This window comes from Lemur catta, chromosome 1 (assembly GCF_020740605.2).
Source record: "Lemur catta isolate mLemCat1 chromosome 1, mLemCat1.pri, whole genome shotgun sequence".
Lineage (NCBI taxonomy): Eukaryota > Metazoa > Chordata > Mammalia > Primates > Lemuridae > Lemur > Lemur catta.
The window spans coordinates 163846826-163873714 of record NC_059128.1 but is presented as its reverse complement, the minus strand read 5'-3'; the positions used below and the strand labels follow the sequence as shown (position 1 = coordinate 163873714).

The window sequence follows — 26889 nt, the reverse complement described above, 5'->3', positions numbered from 1 at the left end:
ACTGCTTTCCAACACACTTGACATAAATGGACTCAAAGCCATTAACATTCTCTGTGCCTGTGACGAGCAATACCCAAAAGAAATGATGGAAGGGAGTATCCATCAGGGGCCCCTCCCCGCAGGCTGGGATGTCTTAACTGGCTATATCGGCCAGGACTGGTCTCCCGCCAGCCAGCACCTCGCACACCACTTGGCCTCACTCCCCAGGGGCTGCCCTTGACAGAAGCAGAGGGGACACCCATTCTAGACAAAGTGACACCAACTCACTCTAACTCAGAAGCTCAGAGCTTTCTATTCCTGGCCTGCAAGCCTGGGAGAGACCCGTAAGGGTGTGTGAAGAAAGGAGAGAGCAGGAACAGTGGCCAACTCAGACCCGGGGACACCAACACGCGCCAGATGACGAGATGCCTGGCCAGTCCCCCAGGGCCAGGACCCTCGGAGTCGAGGTGCTACAGCAGAAGAGTCCGGTAACCTGCGGCCCTCTGCCTTATGCACTGTACACGCAGCTTCCATGATCTCATTACAGCAGCGCCACCCCAGTGACCTGGGAAGATTTATGAGAGCCAAAACTGTGTTACTGAATTTTTTAATTCCCAAAATCTAGCATAGTGGCTACCACACTGCAAAGATTTAAGAAATATTTTTCTAATTAAGGTACCCAGCAAGGTAAAAATGATAATCTGTAAACAAGTCCCTTGTGGTCAATTATTTTAATGCATTTGTGTTTTTCTTCTCCTGTGGCTCACACAATTAGACAAATGACTCTCCGGGTGCACTTATTCTTGGAAATGGCCATTTACGGCAATGTAAAAACCCACCTAAATATGGTCCAAACTGTACACACTAAATAGGTGGAGTGCATCCCATTCTCTCAAGATCTACACAATTCCCCCTCTACTCTACCTCAGCTTTTCCAAGCGGAACGATACATAACCCAGACCCCAATGGGTCTTCAGGAAATTCATGCCTGGGTGAAATTTTACTCTCTCTGAATTCACAGGCCCAAGTTTCTGTCTTCTTTTAGCAGTCATCATAAGATAGCATATGTGAAAAATCAATATGAAAACTGCTCAACACCATGAACATACTGGCCGACACATATTTTGAATTATCTCACTATTCACTTGGTCATCTGAACAAGGTTACAAACTCCTTGAAGGCACCGTGACCCCCACCACTACCACCACCACCGTCACCACCACCAGGATGGCAGAGAATCTGAACGTAGAAACAGGTGCTATTCCAAGCCCTTCAGCAGCCAGGGGACACTGGCTCCCCTCCTTCGGCCTCCTCCAAGTTGCAGACTTCCCTGGGTCATCTGGCACCGTTTGTTGCCTGGTACACATAAGCACAGCTAAAGGAGCAACTGATTCACTGAAACATCAAATCCCCACCTCCGACCGTACTTTGCTCTGGGTCAGCATAACTTGGCTTAATTTTAACTACCACCTGCAAGAAGATCTCCAAAAGAATTCCAGGTCAGGGGGACAAAGATAAACATGAGGGATTAATATAAACAAGAGTTAGCACAACATACTTCCCCAGTTAGCACAGCACGTGAAAAAGCAGAGGGATCTGTTCTGATGCAAGTGTCAAGACAGGCAGCAGGGGGGCAGCCCGCGGGCCCTGACCAGCGCAGGCTGTCGGAAAGAGCATCGGGGCACAAGAGCACACACCTCCAGGGTCCCCTCTGGCCACCAGAGCCCAGACCACTTCAGGCCACCTAGGGATCTGGGGAAAAGATGGGAATGGCCTTGTGACAGGGCCAGGGCAGCAGCTGGGCCCCCTGCCTGGGGTGGCAAGGCTGGCACAAGCTGGCGTGGCAGGGCCTCTCCATGTGAGCCAAAGCTCCCGGCAAATCCCCTTCTCTCCACCTGGCAGCACCAAGCAAAGCAGGTCTGAGGAACTCGGAGGCATTCCCCTAGCTCTAAGGGGTTGGAACAAACCACAGCTAATGGAACCGAGAAAGAAAAAGGATAAGATGCCCACGTGGGAGAATCCAAATGTCTCAGGGCTGAGAAAAGTACGTCCTAAACCTTTGTTACTCTCAGTTCCAAGCATCCCTCTTCACAGCAAGTATCCACTTCAGCTTTACTACGCACCATGCATTATTAAGACGAAGAAAGAATAAGATGCAATTTCTGCTCTCGAACTCCTTTTCCAGGGTGGGGTTCTTAACCCATGATTAAGAGAGTAAGAACACAGATCCAGACTCCAGATCCCTCAGTCAAATCCTGGCCAGGCCACTCATTACCTCTGTCCCCTGAGCACTTTACTTCTCTGTGCCTCAGTTTCCTCATTTGCAAAACACAGATAATAACAGAGCCTACCCTAGCTCACTCGCTTAGAGGAATGAGTGTGTTAACCTGCATAAAGTGCTTACAGCAGGCAGACAGTGAGCATGACAGACATGTAGGCTGTCATAAGTATGTGGCATTAGCTTGTAGGTATTAACCCACGGGACACACGTGACATTGAAGGGGAGCTAATGAATACTTTCAAGTTATGTTTGCCATTTATGTACCCATGCACATATGTCTGTTTTCAGAGGATGACACCCATAACTTTCATCAGATTCTCAAAGAAGCAGAGTTGACAAGAAGCTAAGAGATGGGGACCGCAGGATGGGGAACATAGGAGGGATTCACAGAAGTGACATTGACTTGTGCCTTTATTTTAATCCAGCAAAGGGTAAAAGCTAAGCACTGCTGTCCAGAACTTTCTGCAATAACAGAAATGTTCTCTATTTGCACTGTCCCAAAATAGTAGCCATCAGCGACACGTGGCTACTGAGCACTTGAAATGTGGCTAGTGAGAAGGAAGAAATGACTGTTTAGTTTAATTTTTAATCAATTTACATTTAAGCAGCCATGTGTGGCTAATGGCTACCGTTTTGAGCACCACAGAGCTAGTCAGTCTGAGAAGGAAAAAGTCGCAGGCAAAGAGAACAGAATACGTAATGATGCAGAACATCTCATGATGTACTGGGAAATCGTGAGTACACCACCACGATGTACCTGGCAACTGTGAGTGGTGGCAGGGCCGAGGGAGGGCGGACGCTGAAGCTCAGCCCAGAGAAGTGCAGCTGCAGAGGGAGAGAGGGGCTGGGCCAGACCGGGAAAAGCTTCCTGTGCTGTGCTCGGATCTGGGCTTGACACGGAGACAGGAGAAAAGCGCTGTATTAGCCAACATTCTCCAGAGAAACAGAACCAACAGCATGTACGCAGAGAGAACAAGATTTAGTATAAAGGACTGGCTCATGTGATTATGCAAGTTGGCAAGTTCAAAATCCGCAGGGTTCAAAATCTCCAGGCAGGCTGGAGACCCAGGAAAAGAGCCGACCTTGTAGTACAAGCCCAAAGGCCACCTGCTGCAGAATCCCCTCTTGGTGGGGTGGTCACTCTCTTGCTCCATTCAGGCCTTCAGCTGACGGACGGAGCCCGCCCACACTGAGGGCAATCTGCTGTACACTAAGTCCACAGATTTATATGTTAATCTTACCTGAAAACACTCTCAAAGAAACATTCAGAATCAAACAGTGACCACGCATCTGGGCACCATGGCCCAGCCAACTTAACACATAAAAGTAACCATTACCTGTGCTAAAGTTTTTGCGCAGGACTACCAGCAGAACTGACTTCGGCAAGATAATGGAGCCATGAGATGGCAGGAAGACCAGCTGAAGGGCTATTTCAGTAGTCCAGGTAAGACATGAAGACTTTCCCAAAAAGTGTCAATGAGAAATGAGTCATTTAATTATTATCTGTTAAAGGAAAGTATGAATGAATTCTGTGACTTTACAAAACACGCACAGACACATACACTCGTACGGGAAGCCAGCATTTCCTCATAGATCTCCAACACAACAGAGAAAGGAAAGGAAGTTTTCCATATGCCATAAAGGGAGGGGAGTGATGCAGCAAGAGATACGGGCAGGTACTGTATTTCCCTGCTCTAAGGAGTCCTGTACCTGCTCTGTGGGTCATATATGCCCCCATCCCTCTTTCTAACCCAGAGCCTATTTAGTGGATAAACCACAGTACAAACGTGTTCGAGACTGTTAGCTGCTTCCCAGTATCCCTTGTTCCCTTCATCCTCAGAAATAACCCTTCCTAATTAGCTAAAAGACTCCAAGCCAAGCCTCTCTTGCAGCTACCTGTGACTATGTGAGTGGGTTCTAGCAGTCAAGGGAAGCAGTGTGTTGTCTGGGACTTCCAAGTAGATTCTTTATTTTTTTTTCCCCAATCTGGATTCTTTTTATTTCATTTTCTTACTATTATAGATTTTGTTTATTTATTTTCTTTTTTTATTTCAGAGTATTACAGGAGTACAAACACTTTGGTTACATAAATTGCTTTTGCACCACCGAGTCTGAGCTACCAAGTAGACTCTTTAAAATAGGAGGGACCTATGTCCCTTCCTCTTTTCCTCCTTCTGTCCTGAAATGCTTGTGATGGCTGGAGCTTCTGGAGCCATCTTGGACCAAGAGGTGACTTTGAGGATGGGACTCACATACTAGGATAGAGCAGCAAACAGGTCTAGGATGACCATAGAGTCTCAGCACCAAATAGGTCTAGATCACAGATGACCACAGAGTCACAGCACCAATCCCAGACTGCCTAATTTAGGTCTTCTGTTAGGCGAGAGAAGGAATCCTTGTGTACTTAGGCCACTGTTTGACTGCTCCATTGCTTATAACCACATGCAATTCTGAATTGACAGAAGATGAGGCTATTACTCTGTTTACAGGCAATGTAGATTTCAGAGTTTCAGGCTGCAGACCTTCACGTCTATACTCTCCTATGGCCTTGGGTGTTGGTATGGAGCCAGGCAGAGGAAAAACCTGTGTAAACTAACACAGTGCCTTACACTTCCAGCAACTGCTCTCAAAGGAGCCCACTACAGATGCCTTCTACCACCTTGGTTGAGTGCCCAGGTCAGTGTGAAAATAGACCTCCCAGTCTTCTTTCTCTGTATAAAGAGAATCTTCACTAAGCTGGCCTTACCCTGACATCAAGAGACTTAAATTCAAAGAGCGAGAAAACCTTAGAAGATTTCGATATACCACCACTTTCAGAAATAAAAAAGGTCAAGCACTTTCTCTGGAGTATGGTGCTTTGCCAAAGGGCTGGCGAAATGCACTTGTGGCTGATAACGAATCAATGAGCAAAGGGCATCTTTTTCTTCCACTTAAACCACTTCTTCAAAGTAAAACACACAAAGTGAGGCCTCCTCACCAGAGCTCACCGTGGCCTTCGCTGAAGCAAAGAGGCGCCGTTTCCTCTATGAGAACATGGGCGCCCCAGTGTCTAGGACAGTTTTAAACAGAAAAATTAATGAATTAATAAATGATCAAGCTAACTAGGAAAGGCAGTCACAAACAGAGAAGGGGAGAAAGCTGGGAGGAGGCAGAAACCAGGAAATGGCTGGAGAAGGCAAGGGAAGGAACAGCTGAGGAACCCACATTCCAGAAGATTCTTCAGAAGAGACCTAGTTGATGTGGCCTCCCATGAAGCCCTTCAGAATTCTGCCTGGCACTGAGCAACTCTCAGCAGCCAAGCTAGGGAGGATTGGGGGTGGAGGGGCAGAAAAAGTCTTAAACACAGCTCCCAACCTTAGAAACCTGATGTTTCTTCCTAGAAACACCAGCTGGGGCGTAGCAGGAACAGCAGTGTGAGCACGCTGAGTGCTTTTTAGTGTACAAAACACTCCTGCACGCGCCTTCACTTGTGCCTGCTCAAGGCTGCAGGCTAGGGGAAGACAAAACGGGGGCCCAGAATCCCTCCACAGCTCCACGTGCCATGGATTCAGGGGCTGAGACAGCGTGGCTGACCCCAAAACTACTTTCTCCATCTGGCTGAAGCCTCAACACCACAACTTCCCTCTTTTGTAGGGCTGCCAGATTTAGCAAGTAAAAATACAGGCCTCCTGGTTAAATCTGAACTTCAGGTAAATAATTTTTTTTTTTTGGTAAGAGATAGGGTCTTGCTCTGTCACCCAGGCTGGAGTGCAGTGGTGCGATCACAGCTCACTGCAGCCTCAAACTCCTAGGCTCAAGCGATCCTCCTGCCTCAGTCTCCTGAGGAGCTACAGGCGTGCACCACCATGCATAGCTGATTTTTTTTTTTTTTTTTTGAAACATGGTCTCACTATATTGCCCAGGCTGATCACGAATTCCTGGCCTCAAGCAATCCTCCTGCCTCGGCCTCCCAAAGTAATGAGATTACAAGTGTGAGCCACCATACTCAGCCTAAACAAATAATTTTTTTTAGCTTATATCCCAAATATGACACGGGATAAATTTATACTTAATTACTGAAATTCAAGTTTAACGGAGTGTCCTGTATTCTATCTGCCAACCTTACCTTTGGCATTTAACCACATTCCACTGCATAGAAATGAAAACTGCCTATGGCCTGGACTTTTATGCATTTCTCTTAGTGTAATGGGCACAGTTCCGTCTCACACATGCAAGATGCTCCCGCAGTGTGATGAACCCTAAGCTGGAAATCAGCAGTCCCACCAGGTTGGAAGCAGAGTATCCCAAGCTATGGAAATGGTCTTAGGTCAGAACTACGTGAAAGCACAGGAAGACCATAAATCTAAGTCATATCAGTCATTTACTCCTCACTACAAATAAATTCAGCAGATTCTTATGGGTAGATTTTCATAGAAGGCAAGGGGAAAGATACGAGGTCACAACTGGGAGGGGTAGGGAAGGGGACATGGAGAAGGCAGGAAAGCAGGGGTATCCCCACGGGAACAGAAGGTACGCCCAAAGTGTTAAGGAGGAACGTTGCCATTTGGCCAGGGCCCAAGCCTTGTTGCCTGGCAACATAAAAAGGGCTACCGGTGTTGACAAAACTGGTAGCAGAAATACATCCTATAGTCTGATTTTCTTTAACTGAAAAATTAGTCCCCCTGCCACTCTTTCCAGGAATGCCTGTGGTTTACAGAGGGGGACAGAAGGGTGCTATCTGTGTCAACACAATAATTTTATTGAAAACAGAGTGCAATTGAAAAGAAAAAGAAACAATAGAGGAACATGACAGTTTCAGACAGCATATGAAAGTCCACACCCTGCTTTCCCTCTAACCGCTACCCTGTGGTGGCAAACCACATCTGTTAGCTTCAGAAAGCACTTCGCCCACCCAGCAGCACTGACCAGGAGTCAGCCATGCCTCTGTGAGAAGCAGAGCGGACAGGGAAAAGGGAATGGTCCCAACTGACAAGGTGACAGAGGGCAGCTCCTCCAACCTAATGCTGCCTGGCTGAGGCTGCTTGCAACCAGTGCCCATGCCGGCTTCCTGCCATCTGCCAGGCAGGAAAGGGTTGAATGCAGTGGCCCATTGCACCACCGGAAGACAAAACCTCAAGATCAGCAACTCTCTCCCTGCTCCAGCCCCAGCCCGGGGCTCCTCAGGCAGAGCCAGCCATGCAGGACGTGTGGCCCTTCTGACTGAAGCCCAAATTCCTACTCTGGGTCAGGAGCCTTTGACCTGAGTCAGAAGCTGCCACTCTTCTTCCTCTGGACCCCATCCTGATTCAAGACTCTCAGCTTCCAAAACACAGCTGCTGCTTCCCCGGAGTCTGCAGCCAAGATTACAAGGCAGGACGCAATCTTCCCGGTGAGGGAGAGTTAAGAGTCCATGCTCTCTGCTCCTGCTGTAAATCTCAGGGAACTCTGCTGTGGGGCAAGTGCCCCATCACCCTGCCGCTTGCCCTTGCCCTGGGCAGCAGGGATGACGCAGTTTCCAGGAACTGGCCAGTGGCCACCCAGAGGGAATGTGACCAGGGCCACAGGGACGGACGTCACTGAGCCAGACTTTCTCACCCAAAGTCCCACGGTGAGAACTGCCACCTGGCAGGCGAGTGGCTCTGCGGAAATGAAAGTGACCGGGAAGAAGGGAAGCATGACAAAGGCAGACTCAAGGCCCGACAGAGCTGGGACAGAGTGCCGGGAGGGGAAAAGGTTTCCAAGGGCCCAGGTTACCTGGAACAAAAGACAGACTCTCAGTTACCCCAGCCCAGAAAAGGCAGGGACACACAGGGAAATAACTGCACAGATGAGCCCAAAATCTGCCTTTAGTCCTAGAAGTTGATCGTTTCTCTGACCTATTCTCCTCAGACGTGCCAGGGTGTCACTCAGGCTTGCAAACTGCCACTAAATGCCTACCATGTGCCAAGCACTAGGCAGCAGCCAGAACCAGGTAGATGTGGGTTTAAATCTTCACTCCTCTCACAAGGTCTATGGCCTGGGCACGTTATTTTACTCCCCAATGCCTGTTATTATCCCCCCACTTTCCCCACATATGATGAAGATAATAGTACCACCTTGTAACTTTGCTCTAAGGCTTAAATGAGATTATGTACATAAAGGACCTATGACCACAGATCCAGGCACCTAGTAGATTCCCAATAAATCAGGGATGTGGGTAGCCCCTTGGAAAAATCAACTTCTCTAAGCCTAAGTTTCTTCTTCTGCAAATTTTAAAATAGAAACGTTAACTCCTTCACGTATGTAAAACATTTAGAAAAGTGCCTGGTAAAATTATGCTCTTCTTCCTCCCTCCCTCCGTCTTTAACCTCGGCCTCTCAGTTCTCTCCACACACTTCCAGTAAGCTCCGTATGGCCGACTCCCAGCCTCCCCTGCATCCTAGCCCATGGCATTCCCACCCAGGCACCCAATCCACTCAACTTTAACAATATGAAGCATGAATCTGCCACCTTCTCCCAAAGCCAGATAGATACCCGCTCTCTCAACTTCCTATTGGCTATTCAGTTCAAAACCCTGGCGTTCCCTGTGACACAATCTTGACAGCTAATTAACCACTAAATCTGTTACAGTCTCTCTTCGCATTCTCTCAGATTAGGCCACAACACCAGAAAGGTTTATGCAAAGGCCCAGGCTCCAAGACTAGTTTCCTCATCTATAATATGGAGACAAAAGGGGAAGACACACTATATTCCCCACACAAAGCAGCATGCATGGCACTTAATGTATCATAGGAGCTCAAAAATGGTGCTGCTATTAAAGCAAGGGCATCAACTTCTCAAACCCACTATAAGCCCCCTACCTACTCAAGACCCACCATGGCTGCTTTGCAGCTTTCTCAACCACGTCTGGAGGCCAGGCTGAGGCTGTAAGGCCCTTTCTCACCTGGCCACACTGCTCCTCTCCCCTACCTGGCCCTTCAGCTCCCCTACGCCTGCCTTCCCAAGGCCCTGACATCCTTACCAGTGTTCACACCCACGCTCACCCCTCCTCAGGTCTCTGCTCTTCTGTCCCTTTCTACCCAGCCTCCTTCTTGTGCTTCGGGACTCGTGTGCCTTCCCCCAGGGCTTTCCTGACGGGCAGCACCTACACACACACACACACACACACACACACACACACACACACACACACACACACACACACAATGAACTCACTCCCCTCGCTTCTTCCCCACACCATCAACACCAGCACCACGTGGTTCTATACTCTTTAACAAATGAGCCCCCCACCTGGCTCTTTACTTGAAAAACACAATCGGTCCTCATTATTCAGATTCCATATCTGCAAAAATTTGCCTACTTGCTAAAGTTCACATGTAACCCCAAAATCAATACTCGTGGTGCTTTCAGGGTCATTAACATGCACAGAGCAAAACTTACGTTACCTGACGCACGTGTTCCCAGCTGAGGTTGAACAAGGCGCTACTCTGCCTTCTTGTTTCATCTCTCATACTGTAAACAAGTGTCCTTTCCACAGTCTATTTAGTGCCATGTTTTTCACATTTTTCTGCTTTTTCTTGGTGATTTTGCTGCTTAAACTGCCTCCAAGTATAGTGATGAAGTGCTTTCCAGTGCTCCTAAGCACAAGAAGGCTGTGTTAGACGAGCTTCAGGCAGGAGTTACAGTGCTGTTCGCCATGAGTTCAGTGTTAATGAGTCAACAAAACAATATATCCAGAAAAAGGAAAAGAAAATTTGCCATTCACTCCAGCAAATGCCAAAGTAACATCTGCAGCGCATGATAAAGCTATGGAAAAGACAGAGAAGCAGCTGAAATCGTGGACTCCGTCTGGTACCAACACCTGAGAGATCATGACACATTAAAAAAGCAGAGCGAGGCTGGGCATGGTGGCTCATACCTGTAATCCCAGCACTCTGGGAGGCCAAGGCAAAGCGGATCGCTTGAGGTCAGGAGTTCGAGACCAGCCTGAGCAAGAGCGAGACCCTGTCTCTACCAAAAATAGGAAAAATTAGCCTTTACCAAAAATAGGAAAAATTAGCCTTTACCAAAAACAGAAAAATTAGCCAGGTGTGGTGGCACACACCTGCAATCTCAGCTACTCAGGAGGCTGAGGCAGGAGGATTGCTTGAGCCCGGGAGTTTGAGGTTGTGGTGAGCTGTGATGATGCCACTGCACTCTACCCAGGGTGACAGAGTGAGACTCTGTCTCAAAAAAATAAATAAAAATAAAAAAACAGAGCAGACAGTGTGGTTGTGAGGCTGAGAGCTGGAAAGATTTACCCATCACCATGAGTCAGGAGAATGTTCAACCTTTCTCAGCTCATATTTTATTTTCAAGAAATACTGCATAAATTACTTGTAAGAAATATATATTAAATGAAGGGTCTGTAAACAGAAATACACATAAAACAAGGTTTTATATTGATCAATTGACAAAAATATTGTGACCAGAGGCTCTCAGAAACTTAACCCTCTATTTCCTTTAGGAGCAATGCCTTGGTACTTGCCAATTCACTGTTTGCAGCAACTTTATAGAATAGAACTACTACAGATAATCATCAACCGTCTTTGCCTCTGCCATAGCATAGCACCACCCTGCTTCTGTTATAGACAAGGCTGCTGGAGGACGCAGACCACACTTTGTGCTCCACCATGGCCAGTGCAGACAAAGGGGACACGCTCAGGAAACACTCGGAGAGATGGAGAGACGCTTCTGTTTGCCAATCCCCTCGCCCACTGTAATCCTCCCACAGTCTCACTCTGTATCTCAAATGGAGAAAACACACACACGTCAATCCAGATCAGTAACAAAGATTCTTCTTTTGTCCAAAACATCCCATCCCGCAGACTTTTACAAGAATGCCAAAAGGGGAATGTCAGCCACATGGACAGACCTTTGTTCCGTCCTGGATATATCACAAGTGGCTAGAACAGCGCCTGAAACACAATGGGTACCTTGTCAATAGTTATTGAATGAAGGAAAATAAGAAAAAAATCCCTGGGCAAGTAAAGAAAGTAATAACCCGTATTTGACATATCCTTGACTTCATATCCCACCACTGCAGAACCAGTGTCTCATTCTCCACTTAGAGTCTTCTGCAAACGAAATCAACACCTAGAATTTCCCAACAAAGGAAAACTACAGTCTCTGCTCCTCAGGATTAACAAGAATTCAGAGATTATCTGAGGCACTTGACCTGTTTCATTAGAAACACAATTCCCCATCCATTCAAGGCCCAGGCTACATTATCTCTTGAGTGTAGAGTGGCTTTGATCAGTCAAATCAGCTACTCCCTCTTCATCATTTGTGATCCTCTGGCACATTTTGTCCTCACAAACAACTCAGTGATACTAGACCTACCTGGGGTCACTCTTCTACCTGCACGATCTACATTTTACATATGCCCCTCCCAGCCACCAGAGCTGTGTTTCCTCTTCTGCCCATAGGTATTTTTTGTGCTGCTGGTGGTGTTTTCTTGTTTTCTTTTTTTTAAAGGTAGCAGATTGACCACAGGTATATAATATTTGATAGAAAAATACATCTGGAATAACATTTCTTTGATCCAAATCCTTTATGTACTAACTCAATCACTATGGTAAATTATAAAAGTGGCTATAATACTTAGCAGGTAGAGTTTATTTTTTCCCACCTCTTGAATTTGGACTGGCCATGTGACTTACGCAAGCCAACAAGATGTTAATGAACATGAAACGAACAGAGGCTTGAAATGGGCTTGCCCTTTTTGTTACTGGAATCCCAGCACCCTGTGAAAAAGACCAAGCTAGGGTGCTGAGAGGCACATGTGGCCCAGTCACCTCTGCCACCCCAGCTGACAACCAATCAACTGCTTGACAGATAAGGCCATCCAAGATCAGCCAACCGCCAGCCGACCCACCAACTGATTGTATATGCATGAGATCAGCGAAGACTGAGACCAGAAAAACTGCCCAGCAAAATCATGAGCTAAATAAATATTTTAAGCCACTAAGTTTTGGGATGGTTTGTTTTGTAGCAAAAGCTAACTGATATACAAAACCATTTTATAGATTTAAAAAAAACAAGGCACAGAGATTAAGGAACCTGCTAACAGTCCCTACTAACAGTTACTAAGTGCTGAGCTGGGATTTGAAGCTGGGCAGTCTGGCTCCGAAGGTCAAGCTTTGCCAGCTGTCCTATAGCTAAATCACTCTACAGAGTTCAAATGTTTCCCTCCTCACCTACTTTTCTAAAGGTTAAGTGTAGGACATGGCCTTACATGGCCCCATGAACACAAAACAGGCAACTTTCAGCACTGCATAACCCCCACTATTTTGCATTTATGCTGCTCTTCAGGTTTGCATGGGCCTTTGCTCTCTTCTGACACATTCTTACCACTCAAAAATAACAAACGTTGTCCAACGTGCACAGATGGATGGATAAACAAAATACAGTGTGTGTATGTATATATATATGCACAATATATATACACAATGAAAAGAAATTCTGACACATGCTATAACACATATGAATGTTGAAGACATCATGCTAAGTGAAATAAGCCAGTTGCAAAAGTTCAAATACCGTGTGATTCCTCAATACTTAATGAGGTATCTTAAAGTAGTCAAATTCACGAGACTAGAAAGTAGAATGGTGGCTGCCAGGGTCAGGGAACAGGAGGATGGGCAGTTATTGTTTAATAGGTACAGAGTTCCACTTTGGGAAGATGAAAACGTGCAGAAGATGGATGGCAGCGAGGGCTGAGCAACAGTGTGAATGTGCACTCACACTGTGAACAGGAATGGCTTAATGCCATTAAACTGGATACTTAAAAAATGGTTAAAATGGTAAATTTTGTGTTATGTATATTTTAATACAAATTTTTTTAAAACAAAAAAATAATAACAAGGGTTGTTACCGGCAGTGATAAAAATGACAGGTCCAAGGACCACTGTTAGACCAGTTAGACCCAGGGAGCAAAGTAAGCAAAAAACTCTGCTATTCAGCTTTACTGAGCCACACGGCTCCGCCCCTTGTCAGACTGTTCCTCCACCACACTCAGCTGGCCAGATGGGCTGGCAGATATGTCAAAGCAGCCTTGAAAACAAGCTCGGGCTCAAGGACAAAACTCTCAAACAAATCAAAGCCATTCCCCTGCCCCCAATCCAGCCCAACGAAGGAAAAAAAATCACATTCTACTTCCTCTTGCCAGAATATAGACTTGATTTTCAAGATCACAGGATCGGATCTGACTCATTGGTAGGAAAATGAGTTTCCATCAGGAACAATAGAGGCAACGCAAATTTTTGACGGACAGATACTATTTCTACCAGCCTGACAATTACAAATCTTTGTAAGCTCTTCACAGAAAGCCATGATTTAGGAGAGGTCTTTCCCTCTGTGAGTGCTCTCAGCTGAGACACTGAACGGATGGACATGAGCATTCCAGACATATGAAACCACCACTGTTAGTTTTCCAAATAGCATTTTTATTTCAAAATATTCACCAAGTTAAAGGAAGTACAGTACAAAGAACTTTTTGTCCTCAACCATTTGAGAGTGAGGACCTGATGCTTCATCACCCTGAGTACTTTGGGGTATTTCCTACAAATAGGGACCTTCTGCTACATAATCACAACGCAACCATCAAAATCAGAAAATTCACACTGACACATGACTACACATCTAATACTTATGATCTCCTCTTTAAAAAAAAGAGAGTAGGGATACATCAAGTAGTAAGAAATGGTATTGGAACTTATTTTTTGTCTATTTTCTAAATTTTCTACAATAAATCCTAATCTTTTTAGAGATAAGGTCAGGCTCTGTCACCCAGGCTGGAGTACAATGGCCCCATCATAGCTCACTGCAGCCTCGAACTCCAGGGATCTTCTCGCCTCAGCCTCCCGAGCAGCTGGGACCACAGACACACGTCACCATGCCCAGCTAATTTTTTTTTTTTTTTTTAGAGATGGGATCTTGCTATATTGCCCAGGCTGGTCTCAAACTCCTGGTCTCAGGCAATCCTCCTGCCTCAGCCTCCCACAGTGCTGGGATTATAGGCGTGAGCCACCACGCCCAGCCCCAATCCTAATCTTTAAGGAAGCTCAGACTCACACAGGCATTCCACTGTCAAACAAGTAATCTCACTTATGTCCTAAGACCAACCCCATGAGTAGCCAGAGCTGTTCCCTTGATCACCAGTGTTTCATGGACGAGGACAGGGGGGCTCTGAGGACACAGTGCCTCATGACACACCCTTGAAGGAACTGCACTGAAGGAGTCGCTCAGGCACCATCCTTGCTGTACATAGTCAGAGCGGTTGTAAGTATAAAAAGGAAAGGGGTGGGAATAAGAGCCGAGGAAGAAAACAGGAAGCCCCACTTGGCAGCAGCTGGAGGTGGAACCACCCCCTGCACCATGAGGAAGGTCAGAGGATCCCTGTACACAAACAAGCTCATCCATGTGGCCAGAGCCCAGGCAACCCACCACCCAGAAATGAAATGTGACATCCGTGCCCGTCTCAGCCTTTGAGCATTCTTCCAGTTCCTTGGCTATGGACCCAGAAAATCTCTTGGGGTTGGGGGGTGGGGATCATGCTAACCTTTTCTACCCTTCGTCCTTCCTTCGTAAGAAGGAAGGGGGTTGCAGAGGGTTTGCAGGCATAAAGCCAGATGCGATACTCTCAACATCCAGCTTGGGCTCTGCCCATCGGGAGAGAGTCAGTCACCCCAGGACCTGGGCATCACCTGAGTAGAGCTGAGGGCTCAGTGGCTTGCCCAAGGGACTCCATGACTGTCCTGGCGACTGTCCTCACTGGCCAAGAGAAGGGAAAAGGAGGAGAGATGCCACCCTGTGCTGCTTCCCAGCAGACCAGGATAATCTCCCAGTCAGCTCCCTCCTACCTATTTTCCCAGCAAAGAGGATTCGGGGTCCAGAAAAGGGAGTGGTGTGAAATCTACTCCTGACAGTGGTGTGAGTCACAGCCAGCTGGGGACACACCCGCCAAGTGAGAAGCTGGATTTGCCAGTCATGTCCCTCCTCCTCTGCTTACCTAGCCACGACCAGGAAAGAAGTTGTGAGTCTTGTGGGCGATGGAAAGGAAAAGCTCGAGGTGTCAGAGAAGGCAGGGGGGGGACACGTGACCCGTTCATTGGTGGCTCCCCAGCCTCGTCATTCACTAGTCTGTCCATTTATTCATTTGCACTGTATGTGAACACCTCCCGTATGCCGGCATTGCAGGCAGGCAGTGAGCCAGACAGACAAAGCTCCCTGTCCTTGTGGGGCTTCACTTACTGTGAACAAGTAAACTAACAAGTCGGCTGGGGAGAGGTAGAACGGGGAAAAGCAAGTCAAGCACTGGGGCTGGTAGCAGCAGAGATGGTGGCCAGGAGGCACCCGTTGTAAATATCTCAGCCTGGGAAGGCCTCACAGATAGAGGAAAATTTGAGCAGAAGCCTGAAGGAGATGAGGGAGCAGGCCATGAGGATACCAGACTTAGGACATCGCCAAACAGGGAGAGGCCAAGTTCAAAGCGCTGAGGTGGGAGCATGGTTAGCATCAGCACGGCCAAAGGAGCCACCTGAATCAGAGGGCCAGCTACAGGGCCCTCGAACACAAAGCCTCCTTGAGCCATCTCTGCCCTAAAACCTGAGCTCAGGGCACCAGGCAGGGAAACTTCAGGCAGGGAAGCCACTGCCGTGATCCCAAGGGGATGCTTTAACTGATCGTTCTTAAAATCATTCTTCAGCATGGGCACAGGGCTGTTTTCAGTAGATAGTTGTGAGCTAAAAAGAATCAGAGAATGATAAATTCAAGTGCTAAAGACTTTCAGAAAAAGATTTCATGTCTTCCTCAATATTTATCCAATGTTTAAATTAAATCATCAGAAATTTCTCCTCCAACCTAACCTGAGCCCTTCATGCTTCAGTTTTAGGTCAAGAACACTAGTCCCTTGGGCTACAGTGGGTAGGACACATCCCCAACTTGGGGGGCATCTTAAAGATTGGTGGAACATGGACACTTTGGCAGAAAGATGCCTCAGGTTCTGGAACCCGTGGGAATTGGAAAATACCTTTTAGAGAAGGATTTCTTCTCCCTGGAATACCAGAGGCCTGGGTGGGGTCCCGGGGAAGGTGGAAATAGGGAGTGGCTGCTCGGGGCAGACCAAGCGTCATCACCTAATGGGAACTTTAATGTTGAACAGCCCGGTTCACCAGGCCAGGAAAGGAAGAAGGCTTTCAGGCAGCCACTGTATCTAGGAATAAAGGCAATATGTCTAGCAGGGACCAACCAGGAACCTCAGCTCAGAGTTCAGAGTGCAAAAGCCAAATACAAAGATAGGATCTCAGTAGAACTGCCAAAGAAGCAAGGAGATCCTCTGAGAACTCTGAGAGGTGCGTGGAGGCAGGGAAAAGAAGAGGAACGGTTAGGTCCTGGCCCTGCATCCTCTATGTGTCTGACCCTAATATGTTCCTAGATTTATGGGGCTCAATTTTCAAAGGGCTCGTCCTACCACTACCACAGGGCCCAACACGCCATGCACAAACACAGCAAGTGCTCAAAGGCTTTTTGTGTGCTGTTGTTGCTCACTAAACATCTTCCTGCAAGTAGAGACTTTTGGAGGCAGCATACTCCATCACGTTATCTACACGCAAGAGGGATAGCACCCGGTCATTTGTTAGTGAACTACAATTTGGACCAACTGCTTAGATCTTCTTGGGAAATCTGAGCTCTCATCTCAGCACAAGGTTGGCAATTCATGCCGAAGAGGCACCCAACTGGGAAGCCCGAGCAGGCAGAGGAACGAGAAAAGCACCCGGCCCCAGGCCCAGCACACAGCAGGCATCCACCGTGCACAGGGCTATCAGAGGCTGGAGGTGACACACGCGGCAAGTTGCGTCACACTGCATCGTATCAGTGGCGATCAAAAGAAGACCAGCTCTGACAGCAGAGCCAATTTCCACATAGCCCTGGGAATCACCCAACTACAGCTCCCCTTCGCCACCCCCTTTCCGGTCTCGGTTTCTCAGCTGCTTGTTTGGGCTCTCAGGACAAAGCATCAATGTTTCAAATGAAACAAAAGGCCAAATGCTCCCAAAGCTGAGAGGAGAATGCCAGGGAGGCAGCGAGTGTTCCTGTTGCTGCCGGACAGGCCATCGTCAGGAGGGGAGGGGGAACACGCCTGCTGTTCTCAACACGCGCACGGCCCCTGGTAAGAGGGCCCAGCTGCCTGGGGAGCACATCCGGCACCCTCTCAGGCGGCGCCCACTTGCAGGTCATCCAAACAGCAGCACCCACATCCTGCTGAGTGCGAGAGCTGGAATGAAGCAGACTGTGGGGGCAGGGGTGGGGGTAAGAGGCTGACTTCAGACGCAGCTACACACAAAGTCCGCAGCTGCACAGGACTCGCACTGCTAACCTCCCGCAGGAGATACAGACGTCAAAAGGCACCCCCAAAACTCGGGGCGGTGGGTGGAGGCAGGGGAGACGTCTACAGGGCTACCTTACCTGCCTCGCCACCTTCCGAGCCTCCCAGTAGGGCTTCGAGTCTTCCACGGCTTTGCCAATTTTCTTCACCAGTTCGTCCAGCTTCACTGTTGCTTCAACCAGAACAGAGCGGAACTTCTGACGAGCGTCCTGTCGCCAGAGGAAACCAAGGAAACACAGTTCAGGCATAAGAAGGAACCCGCAGACACCGACTTTACCTAACCAGAAATACCAAGGAAGGACTTTCCCCAACCTACAAACCCCTAAACTGGCTCCTTTACAAGACAGCGCCTAGAGCAGCACCATCCAGAACTTCCTGCCGTGGTGAAAACGGCCTATGATCCGCACTATCCAGGATGGCAGCCACCAGCCACACGTGGCTATGGAGCACTTGAAATTGGCTAGTGTGACCCAGGAAATGACGTTTTAATTTAATTTTAATTACTTACATTTAAATGTCAATAACTACCCACGCGCAGTGGCTGGCACCTGTAATCCTAGCACTTTGAGAGGTGAGGCAGGAGAATCGCTTGACCCAGTAGAGTTCAAGGCTGCGGTGCACTATGATGGTGCCTGTGAACAGCCACTGTACTCCAGCCTGGGCAACATAATGAGACTCCATCTCTTAAAAAAACAAAAATTTAGGCCGGGCGCGGTGGCTCACATCTGTAATCCTAGCACTCTGGGAGGCCAAGGCGGGAGGATTGCTTGAACTCTGGAGTTCAAGACCAGCCTGAGCAAGAGCGAGACACCATCTCTACTATAAATAGAAAGAAATTAGCCAAACAACTAAAAATAGAAAAAATTAGCCAGGCATGGTGACGCATGCCTGTAGTCCCAGCTACCAGAAAGGCTGAGGCAGGAGGATCACTTGAGCCCAGGAGTTTGAGGTTGCTGTGAGCTAGGCTGACACCATGGCACTGTAGCCTGGGCAACAGAGTGAGATTCTGTCTCAAAAAAAAAAAAAAATTTAAAAATTAGCCCGGCATGCTGGTATGAAGCCTCCAGTCTCAGCTACTAGAGACACTAAGGCAGGAGGATTGCCTGGGCCCAGGAATTCAAGGCTGCAATGAGCTATGATCAGCACCACTGTGCTCCAGCCTGGGCTACAGAGAGAGACCCTGTCTCCAAAAAAAAAAAAAAAAAGTAATGTGGCTAGTGACTACTATACTGGACAGCACAACATAGATTAAAAAGGTCTGTCCAGGTCCTCAGGGAAGAATGTTCAGTCCAGTCACCTCTGGCAGCTTCTGTCCATATGATGCCTCGACCACAACCACAGAATTCAGTCAACATTAAACACTGCAAATGTACCACATGCCAGACCCAGTGCTGAGCCTTGGGCCTGGCCCTGCCTTCAGGGCACGACCAGTCTGGTGGCTGAGGTAGGCGTCACCACCCATTCTAGAACAGCCAGTGCCAGGGTGGGAATGGTACAGGTGCCACGGAACTCAAGCAGCAGAGAACCTCGCCAGACCAGGTTAGAGGGAGAAACTTCCAGAAGAATAATATCTAAACAGAAGGCTGAAAGATGAATGGGAACCTGGGGGCAGGAAAGGCAATACCGAGTCCCAAGCAGCACCAGAGCCCATGCTCAGCTGGGAGCAGCACAGTGTTCGCCACAAACAGAAGGGCGCTGAGGTCTGGAATGTGGAGAATGGCAGGACACAAGGGCGGCCGCCATCCTGGAGACAGCAACCAGCCACCTGGGCCTGGCAGGAGTTTGAAAGGAAGGAACAGGTAGGGGGACTGTGCTAAGCTTAATCATGTGGTAAAAGTAAGGCAACCAGATCCACGAGGCACAGGAGGGGCAAAAATGAAAAAGAAATTTAGTCCCAGGTCTAGGAGGACATATTGTTGGAAGCAGGCCGGTACCTCCCAGAGGCCACGTCCCCTTCGGCATCCGCCTGACAGAGCCAACGGCTGGAGGGGTGCGGGGAGGCCCGAGTCTGAGAAAGGGGAAATGAACGCTGAGAAGAGAAGGAACAGCACACAATCACGAGCTGTGGGGCTGCCCTGCTGGCGTTACATGTGCTCCACTGGCCGGAAAGGGCCTGCCTCGCACGTAACTGTCTGGAAAATGGAATTTCTACACATGGAATTACAGGGGTCTCACGAGGGTGAAGGAGGCTCTGATCAGTTCTTCTAACTCATTCCCTCCGTCATCTCAAGCCGTGGGCTTGCTAGATGGGTTTGAGAATGCTGTGGGCATTCTAGGACACGAGGACACAGCCTCTGCCTCCCATGGAGTGCCCAGCTCCTGAGCACAAATCCACTGCCCACACAGGCTTTGGCCCCTTTCCCCCGCTCCCGTGTCACACTGATTTGCTCTGTCTTCTCTCTTATCGGCCAGGCCTGGAGTCACCTGCCACAGCTCCTGAAGGCAGAGAACAAGACTAGACTTGTTCTCCAGGGCAAGTGCCACAGACACCCTGGGGCAGAACCAGGACTTCTGCGGGACTTGGCCTCCGGGAAGTGGGAGGCAGCATGTTGTCAAACCCAGGATCTTTTTATTTTATTTTTTTTCTTTTTGAGACAGACTCTCGCTCTGTCACCCTCGGTAGGATGCAGTGGCATCATTGTATCATCGTAGCTCACAGCAACCTCAAACTCCTGGGCTCAAGCCATCCTCCTGCCTCAGCCTCCCGAGTAGCTGGGACTACACACCTGTGCCACAACACCTGGATAATTTTTCTGTTTTTAGTAGAGACGGGGTCTTGCTCTTGCTCAGGCTGGTCTGGAACTCCTGATCTCAAACGATCCTCCTGCCTCAGCCTCCCAGAGTGCTAGGATTACAGGCTTGAGCCACCATGCCCAGCCCCAGGATTTTAATCAGAGATGTGGATTAAATATTGGCTAAATCTCTTTTATGGGGCCTTAATCGGGTAACTTCTCTGTGAACCATTTGTATTACCTATAAAATTGTTACTTTCCATCTCAAAGGAAAATACGAAAGTAAAACACATAACAGTTCATGGGCACACAGTTGGGGCTCAATTTGCACACAATTTTTCCTCCTGGTATAAAAAGAGAACTGCGGGCCTTAGTAAAAACCACTCAGGGGGGTTTGAGGCAAGGGTAGCTAACACAACGCACGTAGTAGCCTGTCACGCTGTGCAGGCAGCTGCTCTGCAGGATCTGTTCCCGCACATGACAGCATCCTCACAGTCACCTCCCTGTGAGCGGGAAGCACCTGTGCTAGCCACATTCATACCACAGAGGAAATCTGAGGACCAGACCCGTCAGCATGTGACCCAGGGCAGGTCACATCTCCACCCAGGCCTGCTCTGTTAAATGAGAACTGGGCCCCAAACTAGTGGCCGATGGGCCAATAGGCTTAGTGCATTCAGCCTGTATGCTGTACAGTAAATATCGAGGAAAATTCACATAAAAAAAAACGGGAGCGGAATTCTCAAAATTTTTCGTTTTTAAGTCAGATGATGACAACACTGGGCTCTCCTCCTAGCTGGCAACCATTAGGTAGGAGTGGAGTAGAAGGTTCCCCTTAGACAGGATTGCCCTCTCCAGTCCCCTCCCTGTATCTAAATCCCACCCAGCCTGCTTCACTCACTCAGGCCCACACCTGAGTGAGTTCCCTGCCCAGCCCTTGGAGACATCTGACTTGCCAAGAGCTCTTCAGGGCACTGGTGAAAACAACGCCCCACCTCTGCCTCTGTGGGAAAGAGGGATGCAGAGCACAGAGTGACCGTTTACCATGTGGCAGGCACTCCTGTAAGTGCTTTAACCCCGTCAATTTGCACAATCTACTAACAGCCTTAACAGGTAGGTGCTATTGTTGCTATTCACATTTTACAAAGAAGGAAACTGAGGTACAGAGAAGGGAGATAACTTGCCCCAGGTCACTGAGCTGGGAAATGGCAGAGCCACCATTTAAACTCAAGCAATAAATAAGTAGGATGTCGTGTGATAAGTACTAAGACCTAGTACACACAATGCACAACAGACCCACAGCTGGGAAGGCCACCGAAAGAAAGGACTGTCCAACCCAGGCTTGAAGAAAGGGGATTCCACCAAACAGGGAAGGAGGGGCATTCCGGGCCCCTAGCAGGGACTGGCGGCACAGGCAGGAGGGCTGGCATGAGGAAGCCTCGTGTGCTGTACAAAGGAACTAAAGTTCGTCCCATGGGCTGTGGGGAGCCAAGGTGGGACTGGTGGGGGGATTATTTCTTGTTTCGTTTCTTTCTTTGCAGATTTGCTGGTGCGGCTTCATCACTGAGATTCTGTTCCCATTCTTCTGTTATTCTCTCTGCTATTTCTCTTCCTTTAGCCGTAAATCACATCTCATGAGCAAACCTTTTAACCTGGGTTTACATGGTGGGTATTATTTCCCACACACCCTTTGTCACAAATGATTGAAGATTGCATTCTACCACAAAAAGGAAAAGTAATCATAGTTTACTAGATGGTTCCACTGTCAACAGTACTTGTGTGGCTGCAATAATGTAATCACCAAATACTGACCACAATATAATTGTTGGGAGGGCAGGCAGGGGATGGAAAAAGTAGGTATGTGGTAGGGACACAGGGAAGAAACAAACAAAAATCTCATCTTTCATAACAGGATGTCAACAGATAACTCACACTGAAAAATCAAGAAGTAGCCATACAACACATACTATATATAAATATATATTTTTTTTAATTTAAAGAGACAGGGTCTTGCCCTCTGTCAGCCAGGCTGGAACCTCAAACTCCTGGGTTCAAACGATCTTCCTACTTCAGCCTCCCAAGTAGCTAGAACTACAGATACACACTACTGTACCCTGCTTTTGTTTTTAATTGTGGTAAAAATACCATGGTGGATTTTTATAAGCAGGGGCATGACTTCATCAGATTTGGGTTTTTACAAAATTGTTACTGGCTGCAGAGTAATTTTAAAGACTCCTCAGGTGATTCTGATGGGAAGGTTCAGCGCACATCAGCCTGGTTAATGCCCTTTTTGTGACTGTCTGTATTAAATGTGTGACCACCAAAGGGTACTGAACCCAAGAGACTTGATGCAACATGAGCATTTCCCTCTAGAAATGAGGTGGTGCTGCCAGGGATGATGTGTGACTGGCAACAAGCTGTTCATCCAAGGTGTGTTAAAGGCTAAACATAAAGTCCATCTTTCCCCACAGGAAAAAGCCCACCCAGTTTTTACCATGCCACTGAGGATCATAGCTACTTGAGTAACAACTCCCTAGAAGTACTGGGCAGCTCACAAGCCAAAACCTTTCCTGCCTGCCCAAGCCAACAGCCCGGCTTTCCCTGGGCCTTGCCCCTACCTCTCAGTCCCTAGTGGACCAACTCTGGTCCCCAGCGGTCGTATGACCCAGGCCTGGCCAATCAGACCTGCACACTCCTAGCACAGTGATTGTTCCGGTGGGCTGGGCAGCCATGACCCATCATAACCAATGAGGCTTCATTCTGGGACTTTTCTGAAACTGCTAGAGGAACTTTTTTCTACTGAGATGGCCAAAAGGATGGAATGAAAGCCTAGAGCAGAGAGCCAACATCGTGGCATGTTGAGGGGAGAGCCTGCCAGAGCAGGAAGGAGGAAGGGGGTCCCAACGACACTCCGAGCCTCTGGATCCAGCAATACCCTACATACAGCCCACTCACGTACTCCCCTCCTCTGAGCTAAGACAGGCCCCTCCCACCATCACCACTGCTTTTTGTTTTCTTCAAGCTGGAATTAGACTGGAATTAGATTGCCGTCACTTGCAACTGAATTAGCCTTAAAAAAGAAAAAAACACAGGAGACAACCCAAGTGCCCATCAATACGTGAGTGGATTAATAAAATGTGATATATGTATACCATGGAATACGACTCAAGCATAAAAAACAATGGTGAACTAGCACCTCTTATATTATCCTAGGTGGAGCTAGAGCCCATTCTTCAAAGAGAAGTAGCACAAGAATGGAAAAACAAGAACCACATGTACTCACCATCCAATTGGTATGAACTGATCAACACTTAGGTGCTCACATGGAAGTAATATTCACTGGTGCCGGGCACGTGGGAGGGGGGTGGAGGGGATGGGTCAACTTATAACTAATAGGTGTGGAGTGCACTGTCCAGGGGATGGGCACGCTTGTATCTCTGGCTTAGGTGATGCAAAGGCAATATATGTAACCAAAATGTTTGTACCCCCATAATACTCTGAAATTTTAAAAAAGAAAATAAATTGAGAAGAAAAAAAAAACCACAGGAGATGGAAAGATACACCTTACCACAGTCATATTAACATAGATAGGGAGGGAGGGCCAATCTACATTCCAGACCGGGGCAAAGCACTGTGATAAAATACAGTTAACTGCTGGAGGGCTTCTGCCCCTGACAAGAAAGCCCTGTTTACAAGGAGCACAGTCCCGAATTTAATTCAACCGAAGCTTTATAAAGCATTTCTTTAAATACGTCTTAAAGCCCGCTTGCCACAGTCGAACTTTGTGCTTATTGCCTTATTTCCTGGTTCAAGAAAAGACCTGATCATGGTTCTTTGTCGCCTATGATTACAGGCAAATAAATCTTCCAAGATGGGTGGGGGGTCGCTTCAGGAAACGTCCAGGGAGGAGAGAAAGCTGCCGGTGTTCCCTACAGGAGGTGATCCACGGAGGGGAACAGTTCAGAAGTACAAACTCACCTGGGAGAACGAGCAGACCTTTTCCCAGTCACTAAAAACCAGCCATCCAGGGCTGTTTGCTGACTGATGTTTCAGATCAGCACTCAAAGGAATTCTAAAGCAGTTGCTTCTGTTTGAGTCAGCCCTCAGATCTTCAGATCTGAGAACTGTGTCTCATCCATTAGGTGACTGACTGAGGGTAATTTATTCAAGCAAAGAATTGCTGAGGGTGACACAGTCTCCCTGTTTGAATGTGTCAGTGTGTCAAAAATACAGCCTGTATCAGATCAGAACTTCAGCTAAACCAAACCAGCCAGTGTGCCTCAGAAACAGCATGCCGCTGTCACCACACTGGGGGCAAGTCCCTGTTTCCTGGCCAATCTGCTCACCTACACCCCAATCACCTTGCTCGCAAGCTGAGAATGACATCCTTTCCCTCCCCCCTTCACACAGGCGTCCCCAGAACCAAATGAGATAAAGAAGGGATGGTGGTTTTTTAAAAATAACTGTCCTACATATTAGAGATGACATCATACTTCAAAGGATCCTTCCTAATGCCATTTATAAATAAACGGCTTTCAGTTTGCAGAGAGAGATCCCACAGGCATTACCTGAGGCTCACAACAACCCTGTCCGGCAGGCTCTGCAGGAATTACCATCCCACCTACAGATAAGAACACTGGAGCCCAGTGGTGACCTGATCAAGTAAATGTCAGGTGTCAGACAGAAGCACACATCTTTAGTCTTTTAGTCCAGTGTGCCCGTCACTTCACCAGCGGTTCTCAAACTGTGGTCTAAGGGACTCCCTGGCAGGAAATGGGTGATCCTTGTGACATTTTCAGGGAGCCTGCAAGGTAGAAACCATTTTCATAATTTCCATAAAGACTTATTTGCCTTTTTCACCTTCATCCTCTCACGAGTGTTCAGTGGAGTTTTCCAGAGACTACGTGACATGTGACATCACATGTGACATCGAGAGAGATGGAATGCAGAAGCAGGCGCGAGGATCCTGCTATTCTATTAAGCCAGACATTTAAGAGACTTGCAAAAACAATTACTTTTTTTCCTTAAAACATTTTTTGGGAAAATTGTTTTTTCATAAAACTTTTTATCAGTATTAACATGTAATAGGCTTGTCATTTTTAATAAATTAATACAGATCTTTAAAACGTCTCAGTTTTAATTTCTGTATAGCAAATGTTGATATTACCCACACACAAAAAAAAAAAAGCTCCCTGGGGCACTCAGTGATTACTAAGAATCTAAAGGGGACCTGGGGCCAGAAAGTTTCAGGTCTGCCACTTGGCCGCTGCCTTCGGACCTGTCTGGAAAGATCCCTCCCCAACCGGAGACAACAGTGTATTTTCAATAAAAGTGAAGTAGTTATTCCTCCTCATATCTCTTTTTAATCCTTCTGATGTTGTCAGAGAAAGCCTCCATTTGGTACTACACTGTCTTCAGCACCTCTTTGCATTTGATAATCTCCTTTTTAAGAAAGCAGGAGCCGACCCAGCTTGGAGCCTTCTACAGCAGCGGTCCCCAACCTTTTTGGCACCAGGGACCAGTTTCATGGAAGACAATTTTTCCATGGGGGGAGGGAGGTGGAGCTGTGTGGGGGTGGCAGAGCTCTACGTACCTACTGTGTGGCCCAGACTCTAAGTTTCATGGAAGAGAATTTTCCCACAGGCGGGGCTGGGGGAGAGAGGTGGAGCTTGGGGGTGGGGGGGGGAGCTGTGGGGGCAGGGAGGCATCTGCTTCCTAGTCCTAACAGGCCACAGACCAGCACCAGTCCAGGGGCTGGGGACCACAGTTCTACAGAAAAGGGAATCTGCTAGAATTTGATAAGGAAAACAAATCCATTGGAAATAATATAACATTACTCTGAAAGTCACAAACTGTACTATTATGAGGTGGGCCCTTCCTACGTGCATATTCTTTAATAAAAAGCTTGCTTTAAAAAATGTATTTTCCTTTGATGGTTTTCCATTTATAGTCATGACATTTCCTTTTCAAACTGAAGTAAAAACATGAATCGATTTAAAAGACAATATGGTTGCTGTGAGCTAGGCTGACGCCACGGCACTCGCTCCAACCCCGGACAGAGCAAGACTCTGTCTCAAAAATAAATAAATAAATAATAAAAGACAATATGAAACAAACAGTATATGCAGCACTAGGCAGTGGCAAAAAATGATGACAGCAGCAGGAGCATAACTGGAGGTAGGGAAACACTGCCCTAGAATGACAGGAAAGTTTGTTAGCAGGAACATTCCAGGCACCACTGGGCACATCCTGACTTACCGACCAGCGGTAAGGTACCTAAAACGTTTTTAGGTTTACTACAAATCACAATTTCTTTTCACCCATCCAATCTATTCTCTAAGCGCACTTGTGGCAGCTACAGAACACACAAAGAAACCACTTTACACAGTGCCTGGGTGAAAAGGGAGCAAGTGCTCTCCAGCGCAGGCTGACGGAATTTGCAACGATGGACACGTTCTGTACCTGCGCAATACAGAAGTCAGAGCCCCTTGCAGCCAAATAAACACCCAAAAGGT

At 47.6% G+C, this 26889-nt stretch overlaps 1 protein-coding gene across 1 annotated transcript in view; it reads right to left on the bottom strand.

Moving 5' to 3' along the window:
• The window catches only part of SH3BP5 (SH3 domain binding protein 5), a 72536-nt gene that overhangs the window by 28006 nt on the left and 17641 nt on the right, over positions 1-26889 (bottom strand). Inside the window, exon 3 of the mRNA XM_045538478.1 lies at positions 17726-17854. Coding sequence (XP_045394434.1) covers positions 17726-17854 — 129 coding nt within the window. The remainder of the gene's footprint in view (positions 1-17725; positions 17855-26889) is intronic.